The 27440-nt window shown below is 48.1% G+C and overlaps 1 protein-coding gene across 1 annotated transcript; it reads right to left on the minus strand.

Annotated features, from left to right (window-relative positions):
* Positions 1–78: 78 nt before the first annotated feature.
* TM6SF2 (transmembrane 6 superfamily member 2) lies at positions 79–26870 on the minus strand. The gene is made up of 10 exons (XM_077332010.1): positions 26670–26870; positions 10273–10367; positions 10015–10112; positions 9526–9629; positions 8623–8705; positions 6579–6703; positions 2824–2925; positions 2521–2613; positions 2147–2266; positions 79–719 (listed from the first exon to the last, which is right to left on the minus strand). The coding sequence occupies exons 1-10, from the start codon at positions 26759–26761 to the stop codon at positions 519–521; spliced, it is 1113 nt and encodes a 370-aa protein (XP_077188125.1). The 5' UTR covers positions 26762–26870; the 3' UTR covers positions 79–518.
* Between the last annotated feature and the right edge of the window lie 570 nt (positions 26871–27440).

Genomic DNA, 27440 nt, shown 5'->3' on the forward strand with positions numbered 1-27440 from the left:
GCATGTGGGGAGGGCTCTGAAGGTCTTGGAACCCAGATACCATCTGCAAATCTTCAAGGAGGGCTTTCACACAGCAAACCATTTAAAAATCATATGTCTTTTAATGTTGTAAACAAGGACGTCGTGGAGTACCTGCATTGCCCATTTCTGGCTCTTTTCTTGAAATAATAATAAAAAAAACCCTTACCTTTCTTTTAGAAAAGTAGCCCCCTGTGCCCTGCCTGGTCCTGACCTGCAGTAATTGGCTGATCTACATTACACACAGAAAGTGCTTTGAACCCATTTCCTTGCCCCCTCCCCATCCCCAACAGGAAATTTCTGAGGATGCCCAGGCGAATCTATGGCCCAGACCAGCTCCCAAGATGCTTTGCTCGGGCCCTGATTTGAAATCAAGTTTTAATGCCTGCCACGTGCAGGCAGAAACGGCAGCAAAACCACCCTGCAAGCCCCTCCCCCCAAGGCACAACCCCTCTTCCGTAGGGTGTTTGGCACGCGGGGGGGGGGGGCCTCTGCCTGTCTCACTGCTTCTTCTTATCTTCATCGCGGAGGGCCACTGGGTAGAAGAAGGCAGGACTGCGGAAGCAGCGGTAGACAAGGAGGTGGGGCCCCAAGGCATAGGTCACGTTGGAGACCACCACGGGCCACCAAGACCCTTCGGGGGTGCGGTAGGGGTAGGGGGTGCGGTGGTGGAGGGAAGACCCAAGGTGCGAGAACTGTGCCTGGAACAATGAAAAGACAGAGAGGTAGACACAAGGTGACTATAACCCCCTGCCCGGCTCTTTGTTGGGAGGGGTGGTGCCTCCAGTTAGCCTGGCTCTTTCCCCCGCCCCTGTCCCCTTCCCCTGTCCCCGCCTTGCTGGCCAAATTACAGGCTTTGAGGAGGAGCAGCTACCTTCCTTGTTGTACCACTAATTAAAGGGAGATGCATTTCTTCCCTGAATGTGTGTGTACATTTGTATCCCAGCCTTTCTCCAAGGAAGTCCTGACCAGATCAGGCCATCTTGGGGAATTTATGAAGAAGAAAAAGTTGGTTCTTATACCCTGCTTTTGACTGCCTGAAGATGCTGTCTCAAAGCGTCTTACAATCACCTTCCCTTCCTCTCCCCACAACAGAAGTGGGGCCGAGAGCTCTGAGACAAACTGCTCTGTGAGAACAGCTGTGTCAGGATTGTGACTAGCCCAAGGTCATCCAGCTGGCTGCAGGTGGAGGAGGAGCAGCTGGAGGAGTAGCTGCTGCCAAAACAAGGTTTTAAAACTCTTTGCAGCCAATCAGGTCTGCAGTGGCCAGTCAGAAATCTTGCTGGGCCCAAGCCCCATCTGGCCTCACCCATTTGTTGTGAATGGCTCTGAGCCCATGTAGGGAGGTGGTGGTAAAGAAATTACTTCCGCAGATGGTGAGTGGGTGGGCAGAAGGGACTGTGTCTGAGCTTGGCTCTTGTGGCCCTTTCTTGCATGCCCAGGGAAATGCCAATTGCCACTTTGGGGTCAGGAGGGGAATTTCCTCCAGGCCAGACTGGCCAGCAGGGATTCCTTTTTTGGGGGGGGGGCATCATCTGGGCATGGAACTGGGGTAACTGTGGTGGGCAGGTAGTTGTGAATTTTCTGCATTCTGCAGGGGGTTGGACCAGATGGCCCTGAAGGTCTCTTCCAACTCTAGGTAAAGGTAAAGGTATCCCCTGTGCAAGCACCGAGTCATGTCTGACCCTTGGGGTGATGCCCTCTAGCGTTTTCATGGCAGACTCAATACGGGGTGGTTTGCCAGTGCCTTCCCCAGTCATTACCATTTACCCCCCCCCCCCCAGCAAGCTGGGTCCTCATTTTACCGACCTCGGAAGGATGGAAGGCTGAGTCAACCTTGAGCCGGCTGCTGGGATCGAACTCCCAGCCTCATGGGCAAAGCTTTCAGATGGCTGCCTTACCACTCTGCGCCACAAGAGGCTCTTCTTCCAACTCTAGGATTCTACATATTATCTTCACTATTATCATGGTGGGTCCCATAGCTTAGCCTGACAGGCAGAACACCAGCCAGGGAGATGATTCCAGAGAACAACAGCCCCCACCACATTGACACAGAAGAAGGACCAGCACCAATGTACCTCCATACTCACAACATTGTGGGCTCAAGGAATATGGCTTATCCAATTACCTGCGCCACGGCGCCAGCGAAAACCAAGGCCCAATCCAGCATCCAGGTACACCCAGGACAAAGCAGCCCGTAGAGGCAGAGGCAGAAGTATGGCAGGAGGTAAAAGAGGAAAACCAGCATCTAGAGAATGAGGACAAAGAGGGGCGGATCTGTGGGGAAGCCTGGCTGGAAAAGCAAACTGGCAAGCAGTACAGCAGGGAAATGAGGGGGGCTGTTTGGGTGCCCAGTTTTTCCAGGATCCCAGGCAGGCCTGCTTAGCACGTTACAAAAGAAGGGGCAGAGTTTTTCTTTTCTATACCAAAGCAGCTAATGGCTCTGTGAAAGGGGCTCCCATGGACACACACGCCTGGTCAGGTAAGATGCTCTCGGCTCACCTGGACTTTGGGGTAGGCGACAGAATCCCGCAGGTATGGCTCTTGCTGGTACACATAATTGAAGCAAGTATCGGCCGAGCAGTCCAACACAACCTAAACATGGACACCGGAAACGGCAAAACATGAAGCAACTGGAAATTATTGTGGTTTAGCTCCTCTGAACGACCAGCAGCTCTGCCTGGTGGTTAAGGCCCAACTCCTCCAAGGGTACAAGGTCAGCGAGAGTCAATAGGGCCAGAAGGGCTTGCAAAATCCCCTCCCCAATCCTCTACGACCCACATGAAGGACACAGCCATTGCTCACCAGGCCTCGGAAGAGCGTAAATCCCGCGGCAAGGAGAAAGAATCCCACCAATCCCAAGTCCAGGGGACGCTGGAGGATACTTTTGCTCTGCTCTTCAGAAACCTGCCCCAAGACAAAAACGAAAAGCAACAGCGAGATGCTGGATTTTAGAGCAGAAACCTGGGGGGTGGGGAGTGGGGAGCAGCAGTTTGGAAAGCAGGGTGCAAGCATGCGAAGTGCAAGAAGGGGGTCTTGAATGGAAGGCAGATGCTCCATTCACCTTGCAAAACCATTAGGAGGTGGAGGAAAGGGTTTCCTGGAGAAGCAGCTCTGTATGTTAGAGAAGGTACATGGTTCAGAAAAACTGAGAATCTAAGAGAAACAGATTCACTTACAAATAGCAGGCCCAAAAGGAAGCTGAAAAGCTGGGAGTTTGTTATCCCCATCAGATCAAGAGTGCAGGGGTAGTCAAGCTGCAGCCCTCCATATGTCCATGGACTACAATTCATAGAATCACAGAATCACAGAATCATAGAGTTGGAAGGGGCCATACAGGCCATCTAGTCCAACCCCCTGCTCAACGCAGGATCAGCCCTAAGCATCCTAAAGCATCCAAGAAAAGTGTGTATCCAACCTTTGCTTGAAGACTGCCAGTGAGGGGGAGCTCACCACCTCCTTAGGCAGCCTATTCCACTGCTGAACTACTCTGACTGTGAAAATTTGTTCCTGATATCTAGCCTATATCGTTGTACTTGTAGTTTAAAAACCCATTACTGCGTGTTCTCTCCTCTGCAGCCAACGGAAACAGCATCCTGCCCTCCTCCAAGTGACAACCTTTCAAATACTTAAAGAGGGCTATCATGTCCCCTCTCAACCTCCTTTTCTCCAGGCTGAACATTCCCAAGTCCCTCAACCTATCTTCATAGGGCTTGGTCCCTTGGCCCCAGATCATCCTCTTCGCTCTCCTCTGTACCCTTTCAATTTTATCTATGTTCTTCTTGAAGTGAGGATTCCCATGAGCCCTTGAGCATTCGCTGGCAGGGGCTCACGGCAATTGTAGTCCATGGACATCTGGAGGGCCGCAGTTTGACTACCCCAGAGTTAGAGGATGATTTTAAAATAGGCTGGCCATACGCACGTTTTTGAGGGGGGCAGTACCCTTTTTTCGCCTTTCTTGGCCGTTCCCCTCCATTTAATAATGTCAGTTTTGTCCCCTTTTTAAGAATAGGGATATACTTGTAGCGTTAGCTTTTGCTTTGCTATCTGGATTAAGTGTTGAGACAACGAGCGCTGTGTTCGTTGTATGACATAACAGCATCATGGAGTGAGAGACGTTTTATGGCAAGGTGTTGGAAGAGATTCTGGTTTTCGAAGAGACATCATTTTTAAAATTATTTATCATTAGACTTATAGATTGCCACTCTTGGATCACCTGGCTCGTGGCATCTGGGCATGGAATTAAAGTAACTGCGGTGGGCAGAGAGTTGTGAATTTCCTGCATTCTGCAGGGGGTTGGACTAGATGACCCTGGAGGACCCTTCCAACTCTTCTACAATTCTAGGAAAGGCCGAAATTTATCTGCGTAAAATTACATTATCAGATAAATATTTATGGTACGATTGTGGTGAAAAGCCATCCCCCTCTACTTTGTCTACCTAAATTTTTGTCCTGTCACCGAAGGATAATGGTAAGCTCAATAGGTTTATAAAGCCTTTTTAATCGTCTAACTTTCACAAATACAGGGCATTTAACCCCTGTCCCATTTCTGCCATCTCAATGTCTCCTCTCTAAATCAAGAAAATAAGGTCAGCCAATTTTTTTTAAAGTAAAAGAATTCAGAGAGGTGTCAAAAACCTGGTGTCGCATATTCTTGCCATGTTGATCCCGTGAACCAGGCTGCATCTGTGTCCTCAATGGTATTTCGGTCCATGCTGTATTGATCCTACTTTTTAATTGCTGTCTTGCTATCTGTGCACGACCACAGCTGGGAAATGTGAACTGTGCTATTTTAACTTTGCAACCCCAGAGAAGCTGGCAGTAAATTTCCAAAATTCTCCTTGGTGCTTCTCTGCTATCTCCTGATCTTTGGTATCAGACAGGACTCCTCTCGCTTTTCACTTCAGCAGGCCTATAGCATGGGAAAGTGACTGATCACACCCGGGTTTTGGTGCCAAGAAGTGCTTGGGGAACGAGCTAGACGGGCTTCTACTCACTTTAGTTTCGGCAAATAGTTTTCATGTACCTACTTCGTTAAGCCTTTAATAAAGAGATTTCTTCAATCAAGAGTCTGCTTATTGGGGCACTGGACTGGAATATACAGAAAGGAGCAAAATGAAATAGCAGGTGACTTTAACAACCCGCACATTGACTGGGCCAGTATGTGCTCAAGCAGGGAGAAAGAGGTCGGGTTTCTAGATGCTCTCAATGACTGTTCCATGGAGAAGATGGCTACAGAATCTACCGAGGCAATCCTGGACTTGATCCTAAGCAATACGTAGGACCTGGGAAAGACATAAACCTGACAGCACCAGTCAGGAACATTGGTCATAATGCTATTTAGCATTTACGTAAATAGGAAGCTGCCCCAAAAGACTAGTACAACTACATTTAACCTTAGAAAGGGTAAATTCTCTCAAATATGAGGGGGAGGGGCTTGGGAAGAAGAAACTGAAAGGTAAGGAGAGTCAAATCCCTTTAGGAAGCTTGGAGACCATTTAAAACTACAAAACTGGAAGCCCAGATAAAATGTATAGAGCCGGAGAGGACTGGGAGGCACTCCAGAGAAATCTGTCGAGGCTGAGCGGGTGATGGCAGATGAGGTTCAACATGGGCAAGTGTAAAAGAATGCACATTGGAGCCAGAAATCCCAACTATAAATACAAGTCAGGGATTCCCGACCAGGGTTTCAGAGAACCCCAGGGTTTCCCAAGGGTTTCCCAGGGGCTATGCAGCCTTTCACAGAAATTTAGATGGCTGACATCTCTAGACATCCCTGGAGTCCACTTCCCCTGTGGCTCTATAGTCCTAGCCTCTTTCTCTACAATGGAAGGGAAGGCGATCGTAAGCCGCTTTGAGACTCTTTCTGGTAATGAAAAGCAGGATATAAAAACCTACTCTTCTTCTTCTTCTGGCCCTGCTGGTAAACGTCCTAATGGTATCTGGGTTTTGTCTACTGTGTGATACAGAGTGCTGGACTGGATGGGCCACTGGCCTGATCCAAGACGGCTTCTCTTATGTAGATGCCAGCTTTGACACTGACTGATATGGCTACCACCAACATTGGGGGTGCACTTGGGTAAAGACTACGGCCATGAGTGTGGATACCAGAATATTGGAATAACTCATGCTTCTTTGTCTCCAGTTTGAATTGGATAAAATACCAGTTTCTGCCTCCTGGATGAGGTTTGCTCAGCCTTCCTCAACTTTTTTTATATGCCGCTTTTCACTACCAGAAGTCTCAAAGCGGCTTACAATCGCCTTCCCTTCCTCTTCCCACAACAGTCACCCTGTGAGGTAGGTAAGGATGAGAAAGCTCTGACAGAACTGTGGGAACAGCTCTAACAGAACTGTGACTAGCTCATGGTCACCCAGCTGGCTGTACGTGGAGGAGCGGAGAATCAAACCCGGCTCTTCAGATTAGAAGCTGCCTCTTCACCAAGCTGGCTTTCAAACAGGGCCTCCAGGGTTCCAAAAAGCGAGGGACTAAGAACCGGTCAGGACAGCTGCCTTATTTCCAAAACCACTGGTCCCGATCCAGCACTGCTCTTCTTAAGTACCTTATCCGCCATCAGAAGGGGCAAAGGCTTGGGTTGGCTGAAGATTCTCTTCGCAGCCCAGATGGGGATGAGAAGGTAGGGGAAATTGAGGAGGAAGGCCAGCCGGATCTCAGACCCATATTTCCCTGCGGAGAGAACACACAAACGCATACCTCTTTCTCCTCCTTGTTTTAATTTGGTTTGCTTTCTTCTGCAGTTGGTGGCACTTCCCTGAGCCACTTGCTACTAATCAGAGCCACTTACTGGACAGAATCAGGCCCTTTTTGGCATTGGTGTCCCCAGTTTACTTTACGCCATCGATGTCAAGAAAACCAGAACAGAAACAACCAGTTGAAAATGAGGCTCATTTAGCAAGGACGGTTCACCCTGAATTATCCTTGTTCAATTTTGTGGTTTTCAAGCAGGTGTGAATCCAAGTCTGGGAGACCCAAATTGTGTTTCAGTTGCAGGGACTTCCCAGCCACACGGCAGATGCAAACTCCCTACGGCAACACCATTTAGATGTAATGCAGGGCTCCTATTCTGGGCCCACAGTTTTCATGACCTCAAATGATCGCAAGGGAGCATAATTTGGCCCCTCCAAGCCTCTTGGGTCAGGAAAACAGGGGGCAAAGAAAGGGAGTCCTGGGTATAGTCTGCATGGGACTTTTTACCCAGTCCCTGTTCAAATAAATCCCTGCTGTCTACACTGAATGCAATTTCCATTTTGATTATGGGTGCTTTAAATATTCCCTCTGTGATATGCAGGATTGATCCACAGTGACCCTAACATTCCCCTGCGATATCCAGGAGTGGATATAAGCCTCTATATTTGAAAAAACCGCCATCTGTAAGTGTGTAGATTTCTCCTTTTTGCGAATTAACTTCCTTCTCCATGCCTCGTAGCAAAGCAGTCTTCCCTGATTGGCCAGGACGTTAGTTCAAAGACTTCCTGGTTCCCCTTGCAAGGCTTCCCTCCCTGTCTTAAAGTGACTGCATCCAGAAGCCCTAACTTCTCTCAGCAGAGATTTGCCACTTGGATTTATTCCCCCCTCCTCTGGGGTCTCCAATCCCCCCCCCCTCCTCCAGAAAAAGAAAGAAAGAGACTCCTGCTGCCCTTGGCTTCTTTCCCTGCTCTGAGCTTCCCCAATCAAGTACAGAACACTTCCTGTTTCAATTTTTTTGGGGGGGAGTAATAGAGGGAGACCCGAGTTCAAATCAATCTGAATTCATTAGGATCCACAATGGAAAAAGCAAAGTAAGTGCAGAATCAGTCCTGACAAGAATCAGGCCTCTGCAGTGCTTTATAATTGAGTTTCCACATGAAACTCACAGTGGGGCCCAATTACAATCCCCTCCCTTTGTAGTTTGGCCACAGCTGGGCAGTCCATTCAGTCACATCTGACTTTTAACTGTTGTGGTTTCCCTGTACACACATTTCCTTTGTCACTAATGTGTCAAAATTCAATGTTTTTCAAATATGTTCTTAAAATCTAAATTAATTCACTAATACTGCCTCATCCTGTTAGCTCGGAACATCCAAAAACCACACATCATCAGGATAGAACAGTAAACAAAACAACAATCCTTCATTAAAAGCCACCTCCTAATTTTGCCTCCCTACGGGGGGTTTGTCAAAGTCTGGAGGGGTCCCTGTTGGTGGATATTTAAAGTCGGGAGGTCCACATTTCATGCTATCATCGCCCGGCTTCAACCATAGCTGAGAATTGCTCCAGAATTGTGGGAGATCCCAGAGGGCCCTCATCTCCTTAGCCAGAACGTTCCACCAGGCCGGGGCCAAAGCCAAAAAGGCCCTGGCCCTGACCAAGCCCAGTTATACCTCCCTGAGCTTAAGCTACCTGATCTTAATGTTCTTGGGAGGTATGAGGGAGGCGGGCGGCCTCCCTCATACCCTCTGTGTTGTGCTAACAATGGGAGAGGGAGAGACGGAGGCTTTCTTTACAGCTTCAAAAGGCAAGAAAGAACTGCACAGCTATCCTGATACTTTCCTCTCCGTGCCGTTCCGTCACAGCCCCCAGTACAGAACAGTCGCGATGCCTCTCACCAACAATGTTGCCCAGTAAGAAAACCACAAGACTCATTGTGAGGGACCCGATCCAGTACAAGCCGAAATTCCGGTAACTCTTTCTGAAAAAGAATGGGAGAAGCTTTGTCAGTAGAATCCCTCAGGACATGTTGGAAACAGGGGCACCAAGCGTTCTTTCTGACATTTAGATAAAGGTGCCGGATCCATTGTGCTCACAGGAGAGCTTCCCGGTAGCCTAAGATCCTTATCCCTGATCCAGTCCAGTCTCATACTTCAAAGTTTTTGACTTTGAGCAAAATGTTTGGTCTTCAATATTATTCCAGTAGGCATGATTGTGCCAAGCTGGCAAATCCAGACATGCCTGATTGGGTCAGATTTTGGAAGCTAGGCAGGGTAGAATTAGAGAATCATAGAGTTGTATCATTGTATGTATGCAAATATTTTGTTTAACCATCCGCAAAGGCCTTCTGGGTAGAAATGTATGACAACAGAAGTACAGCCGTACCATTTGCAACCACTGAGACTGTACGTGCAATTGTAAGACACTCTGATTCTTCCACTTTAATGTTATTTTCAATCTTCTCAAGGTGCCCTTCATAATAAATATTACTGCTTTAATTTTAATCTGTTTTGTTGCTCAACCTTCAGGTTCCTAGCAAGATCTACAAGCAAACCAGATCTTTTCTGCCAAGCAGCGGTTTCCTGAAATTACCAAAATCCTCTCCCTTGAAGACGCAAATCCAGCCTCTCCCTATTTGAGTTGTCAACAGCTGTAATCCAACCAGTGCAATGCCCGCCTGCACTGTCTTCCTCCAACTGCACCCTTTGGACTTCTGCCTGTCTCACACCTTAATTGAACACCTTAATTGAAACACCTTGCCCAGGAAAATCCCCAGCACTTAGCAGGGCCCCCCACCTTACCTTTGAGACATAGCTATAATCATCATAAGGTAGAGACCATAGTGGACCACGCCATCCCAGTAACAGATCATAATGCCGTGGGCTGTACGGAGGTATGGCTCACCCTGCGGAAAGAAGCAGCAGAGAGATGTGAGGTCCAGTTCTGGAAACGGAGCAGGATAGAAATCAGACACGATTTAGGCTTCATGTGTTCACAAGAGACTCTTTTGCTCCATCATAACTGTGCTTGTAAAAGGGTGGAGTTTGGGTTCTTCAAAGGAATCCAAGAGCCAGTGTGATGTGGTTAGGAGTGGTGGCCTCTAATTTGGGGAACTGGGTTTGATTCGTCACTCCTCCTCCATGTGCAGTATATGCTGGGTGACCTTGGGATAGTCACAGTCCTGTTGCAGCTGTTCACACAGAACTCTCTCAGCCCCACCTCCCTCACAGGGGATCTGTCGTAAGGAGAGGAATTGTAAGCCACTTCATGATTCCTTAGAGTAATGGTACCTCTTTCATGTAGAACTCCATGAATCCACTGATATAACCATCTTCTTCCAGCGCGATTATTGTGTCAATCACAGACGTGAAGGAAAAAACCATGAACACTGGAAAAGAAAGATGGTGGGGACAGAATCTCGATCAGCGCGTGAGAGCCACAGAGGTTTGTGCTGGGACTCCTCAGCTAGAGGGTGTTTAGGAAAGAGGAGAGGGCAGCAGATGGGCCTTTGGTCTGATAAAGCAAGAGGAAGCGGGGAGTCAACATACCATAGAAGAGAGGATCCTGGGACTGGCTGGGGAGATAGACCAGAGCGAATAAGCCCACAAGGACCACAGCACCCACCAAGGCCACAGACCAGGAGCTGGAGAGAGAGAGAGAGAGAGAGGCACTGGATTGATGCCCTCCAGTACTGAAGCCAAATATTCATAGATCCATGGAGATGCATGTCAGGATTCCATGCAAACAACAAGAAAACCATGTGACTCAAAAATCCTGTAAGTTTCTGAAGAATCAGTTTAAACTGTCAAAATATCCTTCCTTACCCATGGTCCCTCTATATATTTGTGAAACAGAGTTGGAAGGGACCTCATGGGTCATCTACTCTATGGGAGCCTCTGCCCATAGCCTGACGCAGCACTGCTTCCTCATTCTCCTGCAAGAGGGAACTGGCATTTCAGACAACCACTGGGCCCAAGCAAGGCAGCACAGGGAAGATCCCTCTGCTTCACCAGATAGACTGGTGCCTGATAGACTGGCAAACAATGCCCCACCGCCATGTTCTCTGATCAGAGGTAGACTGCCACTGCACATAATTACTTGGGTGCTACAGTTCAACAGAGAAGCTACAGTTTTGTATTCTCAAGAGCATTTGCAGATAAAGCTCAGAAAGCTGCTAAAGGAAATGCATATCATGCATACAAGGGGAGTAATCCTCACTTACATGGCAATACAGTCGGCTCAGTTGCCAGGGAGACCAGAAGCCAATAGTGTGCTGAAATATGCAGTTGCCGCTATGGGGGGGGGGGTGCCATGCACAATCAAAAATACTATGGTGAGTTTTCTACTGCAAGAATGGTCCCACGTGCCGAAATTTTAAAAAGTCTTCTGGGGGCAGGTTCTTTGCAAGGTTTCCGGCCATGCATAATAGCCCTTGGAGAACAGAAAAGAGGAAATCCAACAACAAAACTGCTTATTACCTAGGATACTCATCTTGATCGTGTTTGATGATTGATTATATAACTGAGGAAGACCAACAATGAAACTAGTTTATACCTAGGATACTAGACTTGGTTGTGTTTGATGATTACTATTAAAGATATTGAAAACAAGATACTGGGAGAGGACTGACCTTTGGGAATTGTGGCATAGTGGTTACAGATGAGCTTTCCAGAGCCATGTCCTCAGATATGTGAAGGGAAAATCAGACTGGAGACTCTTCTTAGGGGAAGATTACATGGCAACCAATTCCCCCCAGTTCTGTGTCATTTCCCTTCTTGTGTGAATTAGGCCACATTCACCGAAATGCCCCTCTGCCCTGATACACATAGGGTAGTCACAGTACACAGGTGTCCACCCTGTTCCTTCTGTCTCCCATATTTTCACTGTTGGTAAAATGTTATGTGCCCACATGCTTCTTTCATAGTTGCTCCTTAGAAGAACGGATTTTTGTACCCTATTGCTTACTACCCAAAGGAGTCTCAAAGCGGTTTACAAACACCTTTTCCATTTGTCTCTCCACAATAGTCAACCTGTGAGGTATATAGGGTTGTGAGAGATCTCAGAGAACTGGGAATGGGCCGCAGTGACCCAGCAGGCCTCAGGTGTCTCAAAGCATTTTCCAATCGTCTTCCCCTTCTCTCCCCATAGCAGACTCCCCATGAGGGAGGTGGAGTAGCGAGCCTCACAGGAAGCTGGCAACCCTAAGAGGAAGACTGTCTGTGCACAGCAGTCTTGACCTTAGTAAGGTTTTTAATACTGTTTTTTTTATTTGCCAGGCCAAGGTTATTTGCCAGTTACTATTTCAGTTACTATGTGTCTCCAGACATTTACTTGTTCTCTATTTAGTTTCAGGCTGTAAATATTTATTTAGATCTTCCTGCACTTTCCAGACTCACAGGACTGATGCTGGTCTGCCTGTCTGCGCCCCAGAATACAAACAGTTGCTGATAAGGGCTGGCCATAACCCATAGGCCAGGAGGGACACTCCTGCACCACTCCCTACCAACTGCAGGCAAAAATGGCTCATTTGAAGGCTGGACTCTGAGGCATTGTACGATTTTGAAGTCCCACCTCCAAACCTCCAGGAATATTTCCAACCCAGGGGTAGCCAACCTACAGGTGTGGCCTGGAGAGCTCCTAGAATTACAGCTCACTTGCAGAGTATAAAGATCAGCTCCCCAGGCAGAAAGAGCTAACTCCTCCCCAGGTGGCCTTACTCTTTTATTTAATAGGACCCTGTCGTATTTAAAGATAGGACCCTGTCCTATTTAAAGATATTACGACAGTTTGAATGAATTATTTGGAAACTTACAGGATTTATTGAGACACACGGGTTTTTTTCATGTTTGCTCATATCCTCCCATGTGTATTTCCACTTTGTGATCAGGATTCCATGCAAGCCATCAAAACAATCCAAAATGTATTGTTTCATTGACGTTAATTGTGCCACAACTTTCTCCCTCATGGGCACCCAAAGCATCTGACATCATTCCCCTAATAAAAGAGTTAATAAACAGATATGAGAACAGAGTGTGATGAGTAGTGTGATAAGAACCTGATATTTCTGTTAAGCCCTGGGGGTTCCAATGGCCAAAGAGCTGCATGGAGCATACACGGCTCTCCCAATTCAGTCCCAAATACCACCCAGGGAGGTAAGCAAGGCCGAGAAGAGAGTGACTGGTACAAGGTCTCCCAGAGAGAAGTTTTCGGAAAGGATATTCTCTGTCCCTTGGTTTCCCTTGGGGAGCTGCTGGGTGGAGGAGCTAGAAGCAGCCCTCATCCCGGCTCTTCTTAATAACAGATCCCAAAACTCCCTTCTTAAAGGGAAAAGTCGGCATCTCCAGTGGCATCCTCTGCTTCATGGGTTATTGTCCTGGATGGATTGTGAGTGTCAACTCCAGGCAAGCATAGTGGTGGCCACCTGTCTGAGACAGGCTGGGATAAATAGACAGAAATAAGATATAGGGTCATAGAATCCAAGAGATAGAAGGGGCCATACAGGCCCTCTAGTCCAATCCCCTGCTCAATGCAGGATCAGCCTAAAGCATCCTTAATAAGCATCAAGAATCACAAAACTGAGAAAGCTGTAGAAGAACATTTGGAGGACCTCAGAGTAGCTGCTTTATTACAAAGGAATTTCAGAAAGAGACTGGAATGGGAGACTGCTGAATTGCAAGCTTTTATAGCTCTGAGAGGCAGAGTAGATCCTTTCTGAAAGCTTCACCTACGAATCTCCCTGGGTGACCTTGGACCAGTCCCCCTTTTTGGCCTCACCTACTTCACAGGGTTGTGATGTCAAAGCCCCTGTTCTCATGGTCTTGCCATGGGATATTTTCCCGGACCTATTTATGCCCTGCTCCATTTTTCCACAGATTGGAGGTCCAAGGCAGGAGTTTTTACCTTGTTAATCTGATGTGTCTTTTAGGAATGTTTCATAGTGTCTGAGCTGCTGTGTGCATTTTTGTGTGGGAAATGTTTGTGCCTGGTATCTCATCCAGCATGCCTAATTTCAGATTGGGAGGAGGGCTTTGGAGAAAGCTTAGAGTCTGCTTGTTAACCTAGTTCTTCAGTTTTAGCAAGGAGATACCTTGCTTTCTGTTTATTTTCTTCAATAAAGAGATTTCTGCCAACAAACTAAGCTGCTTATTGGGAATTCAAGAGAAGTTGAATTTAAATGATGTGAATCGCCTCAAACAGGCTATACCAGGAGAGGCAATATATGAATATAAATAAATAAATTTTGAGAGGTAGTTGAGACTGAGTGGGGAGAGCCTTATGGAACCCCCAGGACTAAATAAAGAAACTGGATTCTTATCTCACTACACATGCTGAATCATTAAGATTTTGCATCCCTCTGTTAACACTTTTATTATCTATTATTATTATCTATTCGCTAATTTGCGGCTATTCACAGGTCTTACCAATGACTTTTACCCAATCTTAGCTATATTTATCATTGAATTACATTTGTATCTTGACTCCAATTAGCCCTTCCTGGCAACTAACCCCCTCTCTTACGCAGATGTAATAGCTGGTGAAGTCTGTGCACATGTATATCTGAAGAGGTATGCACGCACATGAAAGCTTCTACCCAGAATTAAACTTTGTTGGCCTTAACGGTGCTACTGTACTCAAATTATGTTAAGAAATGAAAAGATTTTGGAAACGCAGATGAGATCCTGGTGCAACCCCCTCCCCTCCGAATGACCTAAGCAGGACTGCAGAAATCCCTGTGCCTGCACATTCCTTGAAACCAGAGTGAGGGGTCCAAGCTTGCATTTGAAGCCATCTGGATGGCGACGCTGCTCATCCAGGGAGCTGGCAAGTGTCCTGCAGCTGCAAGTTTTGCCCACTGCCAGCTGCCGCTGCAGAATAGCTGCAATGCAGACCCTGGCTGCAAAGGACGCTTGCTACAATCCCAAGCAATACTCTTGCAAGGAAAGTGCCTTCTTGTATCTGCAGAGCCGCAAGGGCACTCCTGCTCAGTGGCGATTTGCAGAGACAGCCAAGTGCAGGAAACCTTTCCCGTGAAGGAGAAGAGAGGGAGGGGGCTCAGACCACAATCTTCGTAGAATCAGAAGCCATTTAACAGGGCAAATGATTCATGCTCTGTGCCAGTGTGACCACCTCCTCCCCCCCCCCCACACACACACCAAAAGAAAAAGCTGGGTTCCAGAAAGTCTGTGCAAGTTGCTCTAGCTATTTTGGTTTCATTGCATTTCCTTGATTCCTAACACCTGGTGGAGAGGCTGTGCTAGGAAGCAGGGAGGGTCACCTTCCCAGCTCCGGCCTGAAGCAAAAGGTATCCCCCGTCTTGGCATCATCAATGCAGGAGAGCAGAGAGCGGCTTGTACTTTCAGAGCAGCTGGATAAACAAAGCGGTCACACTCCGGGAGAACTTTGGATGCTCTCAAAGCACTACATGCCCACACTCTGTTGTTTTTGATTCCGGCTTTTTCCAAAACCAAGGCCGCGAACCCAGCCAGAACATTTTTATCCTTCTCTTCCCCTCCAAAGTCATGGGGTTGACAACCACCAAATGGAAGCTGGAGATCTGCCAGAATTACAACTCATCTCTAGATTCATTCATTCATTCATTCAATCATTCATTCATTCACTCATTCGTTCATTCATTCACTCACTCACTCATTCATTCACTCATTCATTCATTCATTCATTCATTCATTCACTCATTCATTCACTCATTCATTCACTCATTCATTCATTCATTCACTCATTCATTCATTCATTCAACTTCTGGAGAAATTGGCTGCCTTGGAAAGTGGGCTGCCTAGCCTCCCTCCCTGTCTTAACTCTCCCAGGCTCCAACTTCAAATTTCCAGGTGTTTCTGAACCCAGAAGTGGCAAGGCAACCCTACCAACCCAGGGTCTGGAAATACCTGGAACTTTGAGGGTGGATCTTGAGAGAGTGGGCATCAGGGAGGCGGGGAAACTTGGCAGGACATAATGCCAGGCAATCTGCATTCCAGAGCAGCCTTTTCTCAAGGCCCTGCCTTGAGCAGGCAGTTGGACTAGATGGCCTCTATGGAACCTTTCCAAATCTAGGATTCTCTGATTCTAAGTGGAAGAAAGGTTGCCAGCTCTAAGTTGGGAAATACCTAAAGAGGCAACACCAGAGGTATCACATAAAAACTGTAAGATGTCCCAGTATACCACACTGGCCAGGCTGCACCCGGAGTCCTGTATGCGGTTCTGGAGGCCTCACTTCCAAAAGGAGGTGGACAAAATTGAGTGGGTGCAGAGGAGAGTGACAAGGGGGATCAGGGGCCTGGGGACCAAGCCCTCTGAGAAAGGCTGAGGGATTTGGGAATGTTCTGCCTGGAGGCTGTTGAGGTGGTTGAGAGGTGACATGATGGCTCTCTTGGGGTATCTGAAAGGCTGTCACTTGGAGGAAGGCAGGGAGCCGTTCCTGTAGCTAGCAGAGGAGAGGACCCACAGTACTGGGTTTAAACTACATATAGAAAATTAACAGCTATATATCGGGGGGAGGGATTCATAGTCCAAGTAGTTCAGCAGTGGAAGGGGCTGCCTAAGGAGGTGGGGAGCTCTCCCTCACTGGCGGTCTTCAAGCAGTAGCTGGACAGAGAATGACCCTGGATGCTTGAGGCTGATCCTGCCTTGAGCAGGGATGGGACCAGATGGTCCATATAGTCACTTCCAATTCTGTAATTCTGGTTTTGGGAATGAAGCCTGAGGAAAGCAGGGTTTAAGAAGCGGAGAGACCTCAGTGAGGGACAACAAAGACAGCCAGCTTGGTGTCGTGGTTAAGAACAGCAGCCTCTAATCTGGAGATCCAGGTTTGATTCCTGTGGTGCAGGCCTAGTGTGTGTGTGTGTGTGTGTGTATTGCTAAAGTGAACTGCTGAACACGCTGTTATCGCAATGCAAGTAGAAAGCACAAAGAACAATAGCTGCTTGTACGCTTACATGCAAGAAGCTTCTGTGTTTGAGTACCGGGCTGAAGGCCAAAAGAGAGACACATATATGTTATGTGCAAGTGACGTTAATAAAAGATGCTGTTCTTCGGGGGGAGCTCGGCGGAAAGTCGGCAGACTTCCCTTACACTCAGGAAGGGAAGGCAACTGTAAACCACTTTGGGAATCCTTCAGGTAGTGAAAAGCAGGGTAAGGTATAATATCATGCAATCCACCCTCCCGAGCAGTCCAGAGGAAGTGACCTGGGTCATCTGGATATCAACTGTGAAACCAAGAGGCCTCCAGGTGCCACCTGGAGGTTGGCAGCCCAAGCCTCAGAAGGGCTTGAAGGAATTTCTTCCCCTTCCTTTTATCCTGCGAGGTAAGCAAGGCTGACTGACCCAAGACCACAGAGTAAGTTTTGTGGTCAACCCTCTCAGATCCTAGGCTGACACTCTTAACCACAGCGCCTTGGCAAACAACGAACACACAACCCACCTAACTTCATAACAGCGCTTCCCTGCTGTTTGGCCCTCCTGAGGTGCACTGCCTTAGATGGTGGAGGTTCCATGCAACTAGCCCAACCAGTAGCAGAGCTGTCCCTTCCAAGTCCCATGTGCAGGTCAGAGACAGCAGCTAATCAGTGTACCATGCTAGCTGGTGGTGGCGCTTTTGACATGGAAGGGAGCAAAGATCAACCTGTTTGTGAGTTGGAGCTTGCCATCCAGAGGGCATCACATGATCCAGGTGAGAACAAGGATATGTTCAAAACAAGGGAGGCAGGGAGGGAGGGAGGGAGGGAGGGAGGGAGGCTGGCTGGCTGGCTGGCTGGCTGGCTGGCTGGCTGGCTGGCTGGCTGGCTGGCTGGCTGGCTGGCTGGCTGGCTGGCTGGCTGGCTGGCTGGCTGGCTGGCTGGCTGGCTGGCTGGCTGGCTGGCTGGCTGGCTGGATGGATGGATGGATGGATGGATGGATGGATGGATGGATGGATGGATGGATGGATGGAAGGAAGGATGAATGGAAGGAAGGATGAATGGAAGGAAGGAAGGAAGGAAGGAAGGAAGGAAGGAAGGAAGGAAGGAAGGAAGGAAGGAAGGAAGGAAGGAAGGAAGGAAGGAAGGATGGATGGATGGATGGATGGATGGATGGATGGATGGATGGATGGATGGATGGATGGATGGATGGATGGATGGATGGATGGATGGATGGATGGATGGATGAATGGATGGATGAATGGAAGGAAGGAAGGAAGGAAGGAAGGAAGGAAGGAAGGAAGGAAGGAAGGAAGGAAGGAAGGAAGGATGGATGGATGGATGGATGGATGGATGGATGGATGGATGGATGGATGGATGGATGGATGGAAGGAAGGAAGGAAGGAAGGATGAATGGAAGGAAGGAAGGATGAATGGAAGGAAGGAAGGAAGGAAGGAAGGAAGGAAGGAAGGAAGGAAGGAGACTGAGACACGAAAGAGATCTTTCCTCCCTTTGATATAACCTGGCCCCACCCAATGGAGATGAGTGACAAGATGCGTCCGGCTCGATGGATCCTGGAATGGGCCCCCCATCTTCCATGGCCATGGCCTTCCCAACAAACCAGCATCAAAGTGTACTCTAGCATCGATAAACTGGGCCAGGAAGGCTCCTAAGCTTTTACACAGATTGTGGAACAGATGTTCTAGAACAGGGATTCCCAACCGGGGGTCTGTGGACCCCTGGGAGTCCATGGAAGGTCAGAAGGGGGGTCCGCAGGAGTGTGATACGTGTGGAGGTCTAGGCTGTCTTCTCAGCTCCTGTTCTTCTTTCCAGCCTACATCAGGCTGAGTCGCCAAGGAGGGAGCAAGAGGAGGACTAAGGGTGTGGGTCGTGATGTCACTTCTGGGGGCATGGCCAGCTGATAGGACTTCCAGGGCTCCTTAAAGTCTGAAAAATTATTTCAGGGGCTACGCCATAGTCCAGTGGTTCTCAGTCTGCAGGTCAGGACCCCTTTGGGGGTCAAACGACCCTTTCAAAGGGGTTGTGACAGGACAAGCAGCTGGGCCCGGGGGAGGGGAACCACCATACACACAACAGCCTTGCGGGGTAGATCGAGATAGAGCGTTCGTCTGTCTAGAGCAGCGGAAAAGAGTGAGATCGGCATGGTGGGACAAGAGGCAGAACTGAACTGAGAAACCCCGGGAAAAAAACTAATTTATATACAATCATGAACAATGGATCTTCACACCATTGGTCAGTTTAGGTTTAATTTCTGTGAAAGAACCCTTGCCTAGTTTTATGGTTGGGGGTCACTACAACGTGAGAAACTGTATTGAAGGGTTGTGGCATTAGGAAGGCTGAGAACCTTTGCCATAGACAAAAGGCTGGAAAAGGATTCTAGAATAAGGATTCTCAACCAGGGTAACATGTTGACCAGGGGTGACGGGAGCACGCCCCAGGGATGACGCCATCTACGCTGGAAGTTCAAGCAGCCGCTGAGATCACTGGAGCCATCCATCCTTGTGTTTTGTGATGTGCAGATGGGCCGACAAAAAAAAAAAAAAAAAAAGCCACTCGCAAATCCAGCATCCATGGCTCTCCGCACGTCCCCCCCCCCCCCCAGTTGAGCAAAGAAATCAGTCAGAGCCTCTTAACCTTGTAGGGACATCAGCCCGCTCTTCCCACCTCCCTTATGAGTTAGTTTTGGGAGAAGACAAATGTTTATGTACTTTTTTCCGCCGTGCTTCTCGCTTTTCTTTTCTTTTATATTATGATGATCACCGAATTGTGATGTTTTTAGGTCTGGGGTTTTAATGGTGTTTTAACGGGGTTTTATTCAGATTGACGTAGCCTGTCATGAGCCATTAGGAATGGCGGGCAATAAATCAAAGTATAATTATGATAATAATAAAAGGGAGCGTTTCTAGCACACATCTGGGGGAGGGGCAAAATTAGACAGAGCAGCCAGAGGAAAGCACTTCCTGGAGGTCTCCAGCCCTCACCTGGAGGTTAGCCACTCCAAGTGGGTCATGACATTTCACTTCTGGGATGTTTGGCAGGGAGGCATAGCCAGCTGACATAATTTCCGGAGTACCTCAAAGTCTGAAAAATGTTTTAAGGTTATCTCCACAGTCCCAAGGTTGGAAAAGGCTATTCTAAAAGGAGAGGTGCGAGGTGAGGACGAAGGGAGCCAGGCCAATGCTTTAGAAAGAAAAAGACAAAAAGCAAGTAACCTGATCTGTCTCCAAACTGGTTCTCTGACAGCTGATCCCAAGTCTCCTTGCTGAATACCCTGAGGCCAACAGTTTCAAAACAAACACTTCCTGCCCTCTTGGGAAGAGAATTTTCAAAACACCTTGGGATAGGAGTCCTCCCTTTTAAAATAGGTAAAAAGGTAAAGGTATCCCCTGTGCAAGCACTGAGTCATGTCTGACCCTTGGGGTGATGTCCTCTAGCGTTTTCATGGCAGACTCAATACGGGGTGGTTTGCCAGTGCCTTCCCCAGTCATTACAGTTTTAAAATAGGTACTTTGTCCCAAACTGAATCACCCCCTTGGACCATGTTCCTTGCTTAAGGGCTCCGGATTCGCTCCGGATTCACTCCTCATCCGTTACTCACTTGCCATGACTTCGGAAGGAATGATCAGAGGTCTTCAAAAGCCTCAGTACTGATGGATAGGTGGGGTGAGATGATATTTTCTTGATTGTTGTTCTGTGGGGAGAAGCTTAGTGTACCAGACTATTTCAAAAACGAAGGCCCAGAAACTTGTTCTTGTTTTTTTGAAATGTTACCAAGGCTGATATGTTCGGCCATTGTTTATGTTACCAGAGGATTGAGAAAGAATGGGAAATTGCTTTTTGTAACCTTTTCCCGGTGATTTAGCAGAATGGCAAAGGGTTGATCCTGTGGGGTGTGCAAGGGGTGGCGACCCCAGGTTATTGGTTTGACCTAAAAAGCATAATCTTTCCCTGCCTTCAATGGAATATTATAAAGTCTCATGCAATCCTTTGTTCTGCACACAGATTTGGGGGATTTGGGATATGCCCCTGTGTCTGTATTTCTGCTGCAGTAAAAATAAAAAAGGTTCTTCTCTCAGTGTGATTTTTGGGATGGCAAAGGGACCTAATTTAGCCACTTGGCTATCAGTACTGCAAGCTGCAATCTCTCACTCGACCTGAAATGCCTTGCCACTTGACTCCAGACTTGATCTGACAAAAACATTCAGCTCTGTCCATCATATTCGCCGAGGAGTGCTGCGTAAACCATCAAGCTTGCACTCTCTGGCGTCAGCAGAAAACCACTCTCGTTATGAAAGGAAATTGATTCTTTCATCCTGCCTTCCAAGACCCAACAGGAAACAACTGCCCAGATTGCATGCTATGTAAGGTGTGCTGCGTAGTTCAGGAGGCTTGCTGTGTTTATCCCAGGGAAACTTGGCACGGTAAAAGAAACAGTGTTAACAGTAGCTGCACAGCAATTCCTGGAGCATTGTTAAACTGTTTTAAGAACTAGGGAGGCATAGAATATGAACACACCTTAAGAAACTGCATAATCTATTCGGAAAAACACACATGCACACAGGAGAGTCAGTGCTTCTTTGAGCAGTCAGGGATGGTGGGCAAGGAGTCGAGGCCTGCATAAATCAGCCCTCCCATTCTCCTGTCCAGAGGACAAAGGGCAGATTAGGATAGCTACACAAGCAAGTGCTACACAAACGATTGCTAATTGTGCCCCTTCCCAAAAAAGGCAAAGGGCTATAAAACAGGTAAAGGTAAAGGTATCCCCTGTGCAAGCACCGAGTCATGTCTGACCCTTGGGGTGACGCCCTCTAGCGTTTTCATGGCAGACTCAATACGGGGTGGTTTGCCAGTGCCTTCCCCAGTCATTACCATTTACCCCCCAGCAAGCTGGGTACTCATTTTACCGACCTCAGAAGGATGGAAGGCTGAGTCAACCTTGAGCCGGCTGCTGGGATTGAACTCCCAACCTCATGGGCAAAGCTTTCAGACAGCTGCCTTACCACTCTGCGCCACAAGAGGCTCCTTATAAAACAGGGCAAACCCCAATAACCTCAGGCTATTAGAGCTTCACACTGCAATAAGGCCTCACGGGATGCCAAATAGCAGAACTTGATTCATCATCCCAGCCAGCCTGACTTTTGCTGTCCAAAATATGAAATAGAAAGAGATAAATTTCAGAGAAAATAGATTTGTAAATATTCATCATTTTCCGATAAGGATAGAAACACAGAGTTGGAAGGGACCCTACGAGCCATCTAGCCCACCCCCTGATCAATGCAGGATCAGCCTCAAGCACCCAGGATAAGGATCTGTCTAGCTGCTGCTTGAAGACCGCCAGTGAAGGGGAGCTCACACCCTCCTTAGGCAGCGCATTCCACTACTGAACTAGACTCATAGAATCCTAGAGTGGGAAGGGGCCATGAAGGTCATCTAGTCCCACCCCCTACTCAATGCAGGATCAGCCTCAAGCATCCAGAATAAGGATCTGTTCAGCCATTGCTTGAAGACCACCAGTGAGGGGGAGCTCCCCACTTCCTTAGGCAGTCCATTCCACTACTGAGCTAGACTCATAGAATCCTAGAGTGGGAAGGGGCCATGAAGGTCATCTAGTCCCATCCCCTGTTCAGTGCAGGATCATCCTCAAGCATTCAGGATAAGGATCTGTCCAGCCGCTGCTTGAAGACCGCCAGTGAGGGGGAGCTCCCCACCTCCTTAGGCAGCCCATTCCACTACTGAGCTAGACTCATAGAATCCTAGAGAGGGAAGGGGCCATGAAGGTCATCTAGTCCCACCCCCTGCTCAAGGCAGGATCAGCCTCAAGCATCCAGGATAAGGATCTGTCCAGCCGCTGCTTGAAGACCGCCAGTGAGGGGGAGCTCCCCACCTCCTTAGGCAGCCCATTCCACTACTGAGCTAGACTCATAGAAACCTAGAGAGGGAAGGGGTCATGAAGGTCATCTAGTCCCACCCCCTGCTCAAGGCAGGATCAGCCTCAAGCATCCAGGATAAGGATCTGTCCAGCCGCTGCTTGAAGACAGCCAGTGAGGGGGAGTTCCCCACCTCCTTAGGCAGCCCATTCCACTACTGAGCTAGACTCATAGAATCCTAGAGAGGGAAGGGGCCATGAAGGTCATCTAGTCCCACCCCCTGCTCAAGGCAGGATCAGCCTCAAGCATCCAGGATAAGGATCTGTCCAGGTGCTGCTCAGAGACTGCCAGTGAGGGGGAGCTCCCCACCTCCTGAGGCAGCCAATGCAAGATAAAATTGTTTTTGAGCAGTTTATTTCAACACTCTGTTGTGGATGTAGCAAATTTCTGTTTTATCGTCTCTTTTAAATTCTTGAATGCCGATGTGTGGCCTATGGGTGATTAAACTGAAACAGAAATGAACTGGACAGACCAATCAAGAGGTATGAACCATAAAGGCTCCAGCGAAACCTCCACCTATCGAACAGCAAACCAACAGCCATGTTCTAGTGCCAGCCTGGAAACAGGATGCTAGAGTGGATGGAGCATGTTGCAATTCAGGAAAGGGAAGTCTTAATTTCTAATCCTGATGCCATTGTAACGACATCCCTGTGAAGGAAGCTCTCCGGATGCCCGCGCTGCAGATGAATCAGGACAGCATGGGGGCTTGCCTAAGGGCAGTGAATTGATTATGTCATCTGTTCAGTTGTGTCCAACCCTCGGTGATTCTATAGGAAAGTCTTTGCCATGCGCCCCTGTCTCTGACTGCTTCTTTTAGTTGGTTCACCGTCATCCCTGTGTCGGCTTTGATCGTGTCGAGCCAGCGTTTGGCGACCACGTTTCTTTTTGATGCTGACCATGCCGAGCAATTTTCTAGCGAGTTTGATCGCATGATGTGTCCAAAGCAAGTGAGCTTTAGCCGTAATATCTTCCCTTCTAATGACATAGTTGGTTTGCTCCTCTCTAGAACTATCTTGTTGGTAACTTTGGCTGCCCATGGGATTCTCAGCATTCGTCTCCAACAACAGAGAATTATATCGGAGCAAAAGCAAGATTCAGTCAGGAGACTTTGTGATTCACCATGCGGATGCTCAGCTACACAACTGCGCATTGCCTGCCCCAAGGAGCTGACAATCTCACCTGACACCAACAGGGACAACACAGGCCCCTATCACAAGTTACAGCCCATGCATATACAATCCATGCACAGTCTACACTCGACTGTTCTTCATGCATGCGCTGAATGATTATCAGGTTATGTGCAATGCTTGCCCAATTGAACGCGTGACTGAAATCCTGTTTTTAAAAAGGGCTCTGGAGCCCAGTTTTGTTTGTAAAGTGAACACGCACAGGCTTATTCTTACAAACTGGTGTATGCGTGTACATGCAGGCTGCATGCACATTTACTGGGACATATGAAACGGGCAGAAGAGAAGGGGAAAACTGTGCCCTTTCCGCTGATAGTTGATCAGGCTCTTATACGCTTTGCAGGATGCTGGGCTAGCAGGACCACTGGTCTGACCCAGCAGGGCTCTTCTGATGTTCTTATCAGGAAAGACCTCAGCCTCTCTGCCCTGTTGTTGACCCTCCAGAGGAACTGGTTGGTCACTCTGAGGCAGGATGCTGTTCTAGCAGGACCACTGGTCTGACCCAGCAGGGCTCTTCTGATGTTCTTATCAGGAAAGGCCTCAGCCTCTCTGCCCTGGGGCTGGACCTCCAGACAAACTGGTTGGCCCCTGTGTGAGGCAGGAGGCTGGACTAGAGGGACTCTCACTGGTCTGATCCAGCAGGGCTCTTCTGATGTTCTTCTCAGGGAAGGCCTTGGCCTCTGTGCCCTGTTGCTGGCCCTCCAGAGGAAATGGCTGGCCCCTGTGTGAGACAGGAAGCTGGACTAGATGGACCCTCACTGGTCTGATCCAACAGGGCTCTTCTGAACAACCCTGCATGGTAAATTAAACTGTTTCAAATGAGTAGCCGTGTTGGTCTGAAGTAGCACAGTAAAATCAGAGTCCAGTAGCACCTTTAAGACCAACAAAGATTTATTCAAGGCGTGAGCTTTCGAGTGCAAGCACTCTTCGTCAGACTATGAACTTCTTACATGACAGGGAATATATAGCAGAAATCAATTCTGTTACATCAGTAGACTGTGTCACAACCATATACAGCCAATGATAATCCTTTGTAAAGACAATCAATCCCCTAGAATTCAGAGTACTTTACAAAGAGAAACCAAAACGCTGTTATCAAAGATCAAACTGTGTGACTCAAAGTCACCTATTGAGCATCTGCGGACCAAGTGGGAATTTGAACCCAGATCTCCCCCATACTAATCCCACACTCATAAACCACTACATCTAACTGGCGCTCAGTCCACCTGTCACTCCACCAGTCTGTCAGTAACCTTTCATTGGCATAAATATTGCTCCGCATAATACAAAACCCAAAAGGGAAACAAAACCCAACCTAACTAGAGAAGACAGGAACCCAAAGCTTGAGCTAGAAGGATGATTTTAAAATGCAAATATTGCAATAAAAAGGTAAAGGTAAAGGTATCCCCTGTGCAAGCACCGAGTCACGTCTGACCCTTGGGGTGACGCCCTCCAGCGTTTTCATGGCAGACTCAATACGGGGTGGTTTGCCAGGGCCTTCCCCAGTCATTACCATTTACCCCCCCAGCAAGCTGGGTACTCATTTCACCGACCTCGGAAGGATGGAAGGCTGAGTCAACCTTGAGCCGGCTGCTGGGATTGAACTCCCAGCCTCATGGGCAAAGCTTTCAGACGGCTGCCTTACCACTCTGCGCCACAAGAGGCTCTTAAATATTGCAATAAAAAAGGTAAAGGTATCCCCTGTGCAAGCACCGAGTCATGTCTGACCCTTGGGGTGACGCCCTCTAGCGTTTTCATGGCAGACTCAATACGGGGTGGTTTGCCAGTGCCTTCCCCAGTCATGACCGTTTACCCCCCAGCAAAGTGCCCTAAAAATAAAAAACACTGATAAATCACGATTGTATACTGTTTATCATTTCACAATAACCCGTGGAACTGAGACCAGACAGATTTCGACCCATATTATGCAAGTTATTTCGAAATACACTATTACAGTAAAATTTAGGGCTTGCTTGCTGGGTGGGAAAACACAAATAGAGTCCAAGAGCGCCTTTAAGACCAACAAAGATTGATTCAAGGCGTGAGCTTTCGAGTGCAGGCACTCGAAAGCTCACGCCTTGAATCAATCCTTGTTGGTCTTAAAGGCGTTCTTGGACCCTATTTTTGTTGTGCTATTTCAGACCCATTCGAAACTATCCTTATGGGTGCTAAAGAAAGTCTGTAAGGGGCTGCTCCAACATCTACGTAATATTAAAAAAATGTCTAGTTTGGAGCCCACAGGTTAAAATATCATTCCAAAGGGCACCACACTCTGCATTTACCCGGCTCTCATTCAAAAATGCATTCTCACGTGTCGTGTCCGAAAAAACGTTGAATGGGAGCCGGGCAAACATAGAGAGTGGTGGCCTTGGGGCATTTTATTTGGGCATTTTAACCTGTGGGCTCCAAGCCAGACCTTTTAAACGGGCCATAGAAGATCGATAGCAGATTAGTTGGAGCAGCCCCCTAGAGTCTTCCTTGACCACCCGGTCAAGTAGCAAGCCCTAAAATTCACTGTATTTGTGCATTTTAAAATAACTTGACTATGGAGGAAGACCCTTTGGGTCAAAACGCCTTTAATCTCAGTTCCAAATGTTACTGTGACATGGTAGATTCAGTGTACGATCGTGATTTAGCAATGTTTTTAATTTTTAACTTGGGCATTTTATTGTAATATCAAGGTTGCCAACTTTGGCCAGGCGCCAGGCCAGAGGGGTGGCGACCCTCCCACCCCCACCCCCTCGACTCCTTTTGCAAACCTCCCCTTACTCCGGAGCAACAGCAGAGCAGAAAGTTTTTTTTGCTGTTTTAAATTTGGAACGGGGAAAAAAAAAAACACGGGGCAGAGAGGAGAGGAAAACCCCCGAGAAGACACGCATTTACGCGCATTCACACGTTACTCACTGTTCCAGAGTCGACAGGCTGTTCAACGTGTAGGAGACTGGAAACGCGGAGACCGAGAGGGCGACGGCAACCCAGACTGGGGAAAACTGCATGGTGGGTGCTGGGGTGGGTGGGGGGCGAGTCAGTGGAGGAAGAAAACGACGGCGCTTCCCTCCAAAGCAAGGAGGCGAAAGGAAGAGCTGCCGATCCAAAGGTCGTCGCGGGGGTCGATTCCCTTGCACAATGTAGCCCGGGGAGACAAGAAAGCGGCACACCTCTTTAAAGGGCCAGGGCGCGGAGGTGGCCAAGCTCCAGCGACTTCTAACTCCCTTTTGAACATTGTTATTACTCTTACTATTATTATTCTTAGATTTATTGACCGCCAATTTCAGCCAAGCCATCTTGCGGAGGGTTACATAGCCTACATAACATACATAAAAGCCATTAATCCTCCCGTTAAAAGCATAATATCCGGGCAGCAAAAAAAACTTATTCTCCCAAATCAGAGCCCCTCCAGGTTAGATCATCATCGGTAGAAGAATTGCTTCTTGTATGTCGCTTTTCTCTATCCAAAGGCCCTCTCTGCGCCTCAAAGGACAGTCTATGAGTGTCGGCAGTCCACCACCAGCTGGGTGTAGTGGTTAGGAGTGCGGACTTCTAATCTGGTGAGCCTTGAGTCCCCGCTCCCCCACACGCAGCCAGCTGGGTGACCTTGGGCTGGCCACTGCGCTGAGAAAGCTGTTCTGACCGGGCAGTGATATCAGGGCTCTCTCAGCCTCACCCACCCCACAG

Source organism: Paroedura picta, chromosome 4, assembly GCF_049243985.1.
Source record: "Paroedura picta isolate Pp20150507F chromosome 4, Ppicta_v3.0, whole genome shotgun sequence".
Lineage (NCBI taxonomy): Eukaryota > Metazoa > Chordata > Lepidosauria > Squamata > Gekkonidae > Paroedura > Paroedura picta.

What these genes read in the sequence shown, in the direction of transcription:
- TM6SF2 (XM_077332010.1), bottom strand. Translation starts at nt 26,761, where the DNA reads ATGCAGTTTTCCCCAGTCTGGGTTGCCGTCGCCCTCTCGGTCTCCGCG. An exon ending in AGCCTGTCGACTCTGGAACA is followed by an intron (nt 10,368 to 26,669) that starts GTGAGTAACGTG and finishes CTCTCTCTCCAG; the next exon opens with CTCCTGGTCTGTGGCCTTGG. An exon ending in TTACGCTCTTCCGAGGCCTG is followed by an intron (nt 2,614 to 2,823) that starts GTGAGCAATGGC and finishes GTCCATGTTTAG; the next exon opens with GTTGTGTTGGACTGCTCGGC.